At 38.5% G+C, this 9,148-nt stretch overlaps 1 protein-coding gene and 1 pseudogene across 1 annotated transcript; both read right to left on the bottom strand.

The window, feature by feature from the left end:
- Positions 1 to 96: 96 nt before the first annotated feature.
- Positions 97 to 1,758, bottom strand: LOC101301800 (benzyl alcohol O-benzoyltransferase-like). The gene is made up of 2 exons (XM_004304967.1): positions 1,309 to 1,758; positions 97 to 984 (listed from the first exon to the last, which is right to left on the bottom strand). Exons 1-2 carry the CDS (start codon positions 1,756 to 1,758, stop codon positions 97 to 99), a joined length of 1,338 nt encoding a protein of 445 aa, XP_004305015.1.
- A 6,293-nt stretch (positions 1,759 to 8,051) lies between these two features.
- Positions 8,052 to 9,148, bottom strand: part of LOC101301513 — a 1,788-nt pseudogene continuing 691 nt past the window's right edge.

The raw sequence follows: 9,148 nt of genomic DNA, 5'->3' as shown, positions 1-9,148 counted from the left end.
CGATCGAGCTAGTAAGAATCCTCTTAACAAGAATTGTAATGAGAACCTGATTTGTTGTCTGGATTTATGATCAGAGCACACAATATGCATCTTGTTTTACGATAATAGGCTCCTCAGCTCCTGCTCAAACCTATCCACACATGAGAATGGCAAGCATATCGGTACCAAAATCCCATGCTTCTCTTTTTGGTTGTTGTCTCGAACATAGAAGCTAATCAGATTGACAGACTTGGCCGGTCCAGCAACCACCGGCCTGCCCCAACCAAAATCGACCTCTCCCACACCGGTACGTGTGTTGTCTGAAAGTATGAAGTTGTTTCCCGCCAATGTAAGTGGAGGCCATCCTCTTATTGCCATAAGATCTGCGCAAGATTGAATGTATTCTTTGTTCATTTTTCCTTTCGCCTCCTTCACTAACTCCACAGCATATCCCAGTGGCTGCTTACACAAAATCTCGGCGGTTGTAACCACACCCGGGAATCCTATTGCATTTCCATAGAATCCCACAGGCACAGTCAAATTGTTTTTCTTTCCTCGAGCATTGACCACTAGTGAAATACGAACAACCTCATTCGGATCAAGTTCGAGAGAAAGTGTGCGGCACTTCCACATGCAAGCTGTTATCAACTCGAATGTGGAGCAAGTACTGGAAAGGTTTGGGGAGAGATGTGCCCTAGCAACCATTAGTTCCTTGGGGCCGAAATAGACACAGCGTTGGACCAAATCGGGTTGTTCCATGGTTGCGATAACGGAGCCCCGGTGAGATTCAGTCTCTTTGCCATACTCGTGATGAGTACATGTCACCTGCGGGGGATCTCGAGCGTCCAAGAGCTCTCGTTCCCACACTGGTTGAATAGTTGGCTCAGTGGCTCCTCGTGCCATCTCCCCGACTGCGTGTAAGAATTGGCCCAGACCAACAGCATCAGACATGGTGTGGTTTAGGCGCAACGCAAATATGAAACCTCCACATGTTAGACGGGTTACCTGCATCAATCAATAATCCCAGAAATAAATAATCAGTCAATCGAAATTAGTCAGTTTTTTATGCATAGTTACACATGAAAATAGTTATAATCGTAATCAGTCATTAAGTACGTTCCCAATCCAATAGTTAATTAAGAACAGATCATGCACGGATTTGTGACATCGATCTACCATATTTGTATGCTTTTGCAGTACAAGAAACTAAGAAAGATGGCTCGCTTCATTCTAAATTAGAAACTATTTACATATATACAAAATGAAAAGAAAGGAAGAAGCTGATATAGATTATAGCATCATTTAGGGATGCATGCATGGAACACGTACCTGAACTAACAACAGTGGAGTACCGAGAATGTCATCGGATCCAGGGACATCAAACAGGAAGTCCTCCAAGAATGGACAAGGGGGTTGAAGACTGTCACCGAGTTGCTCAAGTGAGACATCGGCGTCAGCCTCTATGAACAAGATGCCTTCTCCGTTACAGTCCACAAACAGCTTTCCGTTGCGCCCCTCCCTGACCCGACCTGCAAAAGGGTAGTAATATACCAATGCCCTACTTAGTGCATCCCTAATCACCTCAACGGGGTCCTTCTGTTTCATGGAATTAGGGTTGTCATTCTTGTAGGACAATATGAACGGGGTCTGAAACCTAAGACCCTCTTGGATATCTATCTCCGAGAGAAGCCTTTTCTCTTGAGGTGTTGGCTTTGCCGGGGTTAGAAGCTCCGGCTGCTGGCGTTTGATCTGGAAAGTCAGAGAGGAAAGTGAATCCATTTTAATGCAAACTAAGGAGTTAGCAAAGATATATATGAAAACAGACGTTTTCGATGTCTTGCCCGCCCTTAAGTTTTGGGTTATAGAATAGAGTGGAGAATGGGTATGATTTATAGAACTGGATCGAATCAGCCGCCGTACATCTATCAAATAATGTTACTGTTGTCTGGCTTTCAATTCCGACGTCTTCCACATCATGCACCTTTCATGGTCTCCTGTAGATAGAGTATACGTAAGAAACTTAGCAATAGACTGTGATCGATCCCTCGGCCGCCGTACAGCTTTCAAATAATGTTGCTACTTGCTACTTGCTGGTGACTGGCTTTGAATACCGACGTTTTCTGCGTTCATCATCACCTTTCATGCACTGACTTGTGTAGGGTAAGTAAGCAACTAGCTGTGCATCTTTTGCGCCTTGGAAATCAGAGAGCTGGCATATGGACCAAAATTTAGAAACTCATTTTAATCGATGTTCAAGATCTGTATAGATCCTTCTAGCAAGTAGCAAGGTAGCTTCTAGCTGCCAGTCCATTCAATAAGTAAGCAAACTGCAAACAAAAAAAGAGTCATGATTTGTTTACGACCTTATCTAATTCAAAGGGTTGTGGTATTATTTTGATCAAAATTGGAAAAAAAAAATAGAAAAAAAAGTACATATCATTTTCTTTCATTCAATTCTAGCAGCCATAAAATTTAGTGGCCCTTAATTTTATGAGAAATTTTATTAACACATGACTAATTACTAGATACACACATTTTATTTTTGAAACTTTTTTAAATACTATTTTACCCTTAATTTGAGAAAGCTGAAATTAAACTAAATAAATATTATACTGGAGTTTAAACAGCAGAATAATATTCCATAATCGTTTTGATCAACTTGTTAATTCCAATTCGTTTTATCAATCAAATGAATCAATATTGATTTCATAAAATGAAACCATCCCATCCATCAATTTGTAGTAGATTATGATATTAGTGATAATTTGTGTTCGGAGTCATGACCAAGCTAGCTTTGAATTTTAGGCAGTGGCGAGGTAGAGTTGGTGAAAGATGAAAAAAAACACCAGAGTCAAAATCAATGAAAATTTTGTTCTCTATCTCTCACGTTATATGAAATATAGAGAAATCAAAGAATCAAAGTATAAAAAAGGTATTCATGATATATTAGTTCATTAATATCTATTGTTCATTCATCATGTTTTGTTGAGACTTAATATATATTGGAGAAGAAGAAGGTGCTCATTTTGTTACATTCTCGTTAAAATTCATTTTGTACAGATTTGCTAGGACTTAATATGTATGTATAATGAGGGTATAAAAGGAAGATTAAGGAAATATTTGCACACAAAAAATTATGGGGTGTGTATTAAGTGTATATGCATGTGTGAATAAAATTTCTCTTTTAACTTATGATTACTCCGACTACTTGACATGGTATTATTAGCAAATGACAGTTCAATCCATTCAGTACTCCCTAGACTACATTGTGAAGTGTTAGTGTTTAGTAGGGTATAGGTTGAAATAGGCCTTAAATCAGAAGTGACATTGTAATTGTTTGCTACACAATGCATCTGTGTTTTGAACTTTGATAGGCTTATATAAGTCAGAAGCTTATTTGTTTGGATTAGTGCTTCATCCGTCTCCTGTGAATATTACAAACCAATTCGATAAAGATATGCATGTTATTTGTATGGATTAGTGCTTCATCTATGTCCATTTTGATAGGCATATATAAGTCTGAAGCTTATATAGGTTAGCTTTTTGAAATAATGCTTTTTGAAAATTTCTGATTAGCTTCTCTTGTATATATACTGATCAAATAGGTAAACACCTACAGGGATACTTGGGGAATTTTAAGCTATTTTGCTTTCTGGGTTTTCTGGTTAGAACTCTAAATAAAGGTCCATGATCTTATGTCTTGAGCATGTGTGGATTTGATCAGTGTTTCAAGGTACTATTAATGTGCAACTCTTGGTTGTGAGGTAAATGTCGATGTGGAAGTCTTTAAGTCTTTATTATGTCATATTTTGTAAGGTTAGTCCCTTTAAACATGAGTCCATATGTACTCAAATTAAGAAAGAAGTCTAGGGCCTAGTCTGATTATACTATTATGTAGTTTCAAACTAGGATGGTCTCTTCAAGAGTAGAGTAAGCAAAACCCGAAAACTTAATTTCACAGCAAAGCACTCCTTTTTTATGGTGCATAATAAAGAACATGATCATATGATGCATAATAAAAAGCATAGACAACCTCATCTTAAGTTTATTCAGCATGTTGGACTTGTATGTATTTGTCATGCAGTTACATTTTCTCTGAAGTTAGATTTGTTTAACTTCTATTGGTATGCGCGCGCACACACACCTAAAGTATGTTCTGCCAAATTTTAGTAAGCTTGAACGTCTAATGAGTATGATTATTGTTACTATTATTTTTATTATTTTTCAATTGTACGTATACTCCTACCAATTGCTTCTAATGTTGTTAATGATCTTCTAGTACTTCACTTTCTTATAGTTAATAAGTTTGCTATATACTATTTGTCAATTGTATCACTGGGTTTCTGTTTTGGCTGCTCACAGTAGCAATTTCCTTATTTTGTTAGAATTTACATTGTGTTTGGATAAAATAATTTCAATTTCTATAGAAATTTCAAAATCATAGGAATTATAATTTCATAAATTTAAATTCCATTAATTGAGAATTTTGTTGTGTCTTTTAATTTAGATTTACTCATACGAGCTTTTAAAGCTTACCGGGTTCGTTGTTTACAACTCGGTGCACCAATTCATAGTGTAGAGATTGTTTTTGCAGGTGAAAATTTTCAAGATTGAGACGCGAGGTCTAGAAGCTGCTTGTTAGGAGTTGAATTTTTTTATATTATTGTTTGTCGATTTGTAGTGAACTTTTTAGAGCGTGACCTTTATATTACTTCTTAAGTTATGTAAACTTTGGAATGTAATATATATATGACCCAAAGATTTGGGTCTATTGACAGTCTAATTTCGATTTTACTTTTTAGATAAATGTGGTTGTTATAGGAGTTAGAATTCTTTTTTGTTATCATGCCTTGAATTTGGATTTTTATTTGAATAAAGTGTGATCTGAGTTGCTTTGTCTATAACCAAACTGTCATGACCCACCCCGAATTTCACCCTGAAATCCGAAGTAAACTCTGCGGGGACTACCTTCAAAGGAGATGCTACCGAAAATTCGGCATAACCTCCTTTGAAAATGGACAACCCTTCCTAAAAACACCTGCAAACACTTCTAAAAATCCAATTCCAATCATATACTCCTGGTGCCTTCGTGCTCCCCAAATTCACAACACCTCCCAATCATTTACTAATCTTAAAATAATCTCACAACCAACATTCATAGCTTTAGAGCAACTCTAATAGTGAAGGAAGGAAACAAAAATATACAAATAAACGGAAGTTATATTATGGATTATGCCTCGACTCCATGTACGCCTGTCCTCAACTATGCTAAGCTGCAAACTGGGCATTTGAAACCGAAGGGCCAAGGGGAAAGCATTTAAAAACGTTTGAGTGAGTGGACAAAAACAAAGTTTAAAAGAAACAAGTAGTTATAAAAATCTTTGTTCTTTCCCAAATTAATATTTTCAGGAAAACCGCATTGCATGCAATACATAATAAAGCTCTTAACTTATAAATTGACAAATACTGAAAATACGTGACTAGCCCTGCTAGTCTCAAATACTTTATAATGTTGAGCCTTCCAGACTCTAGTATATATGTATGTATTTACACACGTCATACTCCTTATATGAATTCTGGTGAATTTAAGAATTCATGCAAGGCTACTACGTTTGTGTCTCACGCTCACGTCACACCATAATAGGGGGTTTAAATCGCTATATCATTATGGCGGAAAAGACGGGTGTATATACGTACTGAATACCCCTTATATGAATTCCTACATTCATATAGAGCTACGACGCTTGCGTCTCACGCTCACGTTACACCATGATAACGGCTAATTGCTACACCATTATGGCAGAAAAGCACGTATGGCTAGCTAAGATTTATATACATACTATTCTCATAAATATACATATATATGTCCACTGAAAATCCCATTTTCGGTAACTCTCTAAATTAAAGAAAATTGCCAAATATAAAAAAAACAATATGCATACAACTCCAACAAAGTGAACAATTAAAAATAAGAGCATTTACTTCCGAAAATAACTTCGCGGAAATAACTCACGAAAATAAAATCAATTCCACAAATTTAGATTCAGTAAAATAAAATCATTCATTTAATATAAAATCACTGCATTCATTTAATTTAAAACAAATGTCCACTCATAGTATTAGGCCCAAGCTTCTCAATGCTCGTAACACTCCTCGAGCTCTGCCTCCAAGATATCTAAATCCTCAAATCATCTCTGTGTCTGACAATAAACTTCTCGGCTCTTTGCCGGATCTGCTGCTTCTCTGGAACCCTCGTCGGATTCCAGCGACTTGCCAGAAAACTGCACCGGATTCCGACCACTTGCTGGAAAATTGGCCATAGCCTCCCCGTAAACTCTGAATCAACAAGTTCTCGACATGCATCAACCAAAACAGCAAATTAACACCTCCACAACGCAACCACAATAACCCAGAAGCTCAAGGAGACGAGATTACCTTCTATTTTCCAAAACAACAAACCTATCGAAGATGAAAGCTCCTCCTTGCCGAACCTCAACCTCAGCCGAGCTCCTAAGCCGGCCTCCGCTTTGAACCCAGATCGATGCAACTCCAAAGCACCACCAAAAGGCGTATAGGCTTCGCTTAAGGTTTGCAGGACTCATCGGAGCACGAGAAGCTCACCGGAAGATCAAGAACACATCGTCGGAGCCAAGAACTCGAAACCCAGAAAAAGGACAGAAAAGGGGATTTTCAAATTAAGGCTCAAATCAAAAGATTAAAGACATGGAATTGAAGAAAAAGGAAGGAGGAGAATAACCCTACCCCTCGCTGTCGTTGCCGCTGCCGGAGCTCGCCGGAAAACGACGAATACAGTCGTGCTTTAGCTTGTTCGATCTCCCTTTATGATGGTTGTATGTCGAATCAAAGGGTAGGAGGACGTAGAGGAGAGAGAAGCAGACGTTTTGGTGGTGGTCTTGCGGCATGCGGCGGCCGGAATTGGCGACGCTGGACCGGAGATGGCGGAGGTAGGCGAAGAGGGAGAGAGAGAAGTCTGGACTCGGGTCAACGCAGAGTTTGGGATTTCCCTGAATAACCCATCTTTTCCATGTATACCTGAGTCAATGGTTGAGATTAAAACTCTAGTCGATCCGATGGCTTAGAATCAATGAGCTATTTTCAAATTTCAGAAAACTAATTTTTTTTACCAAACTTTCATTAATCGTAGAAAATAGCTCGAAGCTTTGAAAAATAATCCGAGGACATCGGTGAACTCGTGTCATTGCGTACTACGACATCGACGCTTTAAGAGAAGAATTTAACATTTTGAGAAAAACTCAAAAATGAACTCGAACGTCAAATTACCAAGTTACCGAGTACGGTTAAATTCCTCAGTAAATCGTAGAAAACTAGATAAGTTGGTAAAATTAGGTCCGGGGTGTTACACAAATGACTTCATTGATTTGAAGAATCTTCCAAACCTAGCTCTAAGAGGCTGCTTCAAACCCTATACAAAGACTTCTTCAACTTACAAACCTTGACTCATGGCGGCATGTCTATTTTAACAGCTGGTCCAAGATTCTTGTATGGTATTTTGGTGAAATCCCACCACTTAGGGTACTCAATTACTTCATAACATCGTTGCTTGCTATGACCTAATACTCCACAGAGCGAACATTTTAAGTTCGCATATGAATTTGGTTTGCCCACAGACCGGCATGGTGCTGTGGTATGGTAGTTGATTTGGTGTGCATATGTGTGTGTGTAAGGTTTTGGAGGTTTGGGTTTTGAAATTCAAGGATTCGGGAATTATGATTTTGATGATGGTGGTGTGCAACGATTTGTTTGTGGTGTGATTCGAGATTCAGGTATGGTTTGATTTCAATAATGATGCAGCGGATTTGTGGTGATGGTTTTCAGAATGTTATTTGTGGATTTGGTAAGCAACAGGTTCCAGGATTGAACCTGCTCTAATACCAAGTAGAAAATAAGAATAAAATATGGTTTGTAATGCTTCGATATATTATTCTTCTCCAATTATGAGGTTTATATAAAGATACAACCGTAATGCTAGGAAAATATATCCTATACATATACATATAATATTTAACCTACACATACAAAGAAAATAAATATTACGAATATTCGTTAGCAGCCCTAGTGTGATTTTTATTTTCCACTATCTCCTGAGATGTCATCTTCTCGAGTTCCTGCTGGAATCTCTCCATACTGCACAAGGGCAAGCACACTGACACCGAAATTCCATCTTCTTTCTCCATTTTGTGCTGAACATATATAGAAACTAATATTGCTCCAGGCCTTGGAAGGTCCAGAAAATACAGACTTTTCCCACCCCAAGTTCACCTCTCCAAAGCCAGTATGTCTATTATCTGAAACTAGGAAGTTCCCTGTCGATGTATATGGAGGCCTTCCTCTTAATACCATAAGATCCGCCACTGATCGCATGTACTCTTCATTCACTTCAGCTTTTGCCTTCATCACCAACTCCACTGCATATCCCAACGAACTCTCACACAGTTGTTTCACTTCCGAAACAGCAGCTGGGTATGCGAACGCATTGCCGTAGTAACCCAAAGGAAGATGTAGATTGTTGCCCTTGCCCCGTGCATTGACTAAGCATGAAACCCGAACAACCTGTTTCGGATGAAGCTCAAGTGCAGCTGTGCGGCATTTCCATAAACAAGATGTCATTAGGCCAAATGTGGAGCAAGCTGAAAGGTGTAGCGGAAGATGTTTCTTCAAGGCCTTCATTTCCTTGGGACCAAAATACAAAGATTGTTCGACCATTGTAGCGGTAGCAGCCGAGCTCGGATCCGAGTAGTCAATCGTTTCCTCATATTCGTGATGCGTGCATGTAATTCGAGGTGGATCTCAAGCATTTAAGACCTCTCGCTTCCACACTGGTGGAATAGATGGTGCATCTTTTCCTTGAGCCATCTCCCCTACGGTGTTCAAGAACTGGACCAATCTAGGCGCATAGCACATTGTATGGTTGAGGCGCAATGCAAGTATGAAACCTCCACATGTCAAAATGCTCACCTAGCACATATATGTGGTTTAGTCGTCTATCTCTATGTTCTTATTAACATTATTAGAGAAAATCACAGTTTAGTATTGTCCCCAGCCCCCACTGTGCTGCACACATATATATCAAACAAGAAAAAAAGAACAAATATATATATATATATATATATATATATATATATATATA

Source organism: Fragaria vesca, linkage group LG6 (genome assembly GCF_000184155.1).
Source record: "Fragaria vesca subsp. vesca linkage group LG6, FraVesHawaii_1.0, whole genome shotgun sequence".
NCBI lineage: Eukaryota > Viridiplantae > Streptophyta > Magnoliopsida > Rosales > Rosaceae > Fragaria > Fragaria vesca.
The sequence above is the reverse complement of the archived record's forward strand: the minus strand, read 5'-3'. Positions and strand labels throughout refer to the sequence as shown.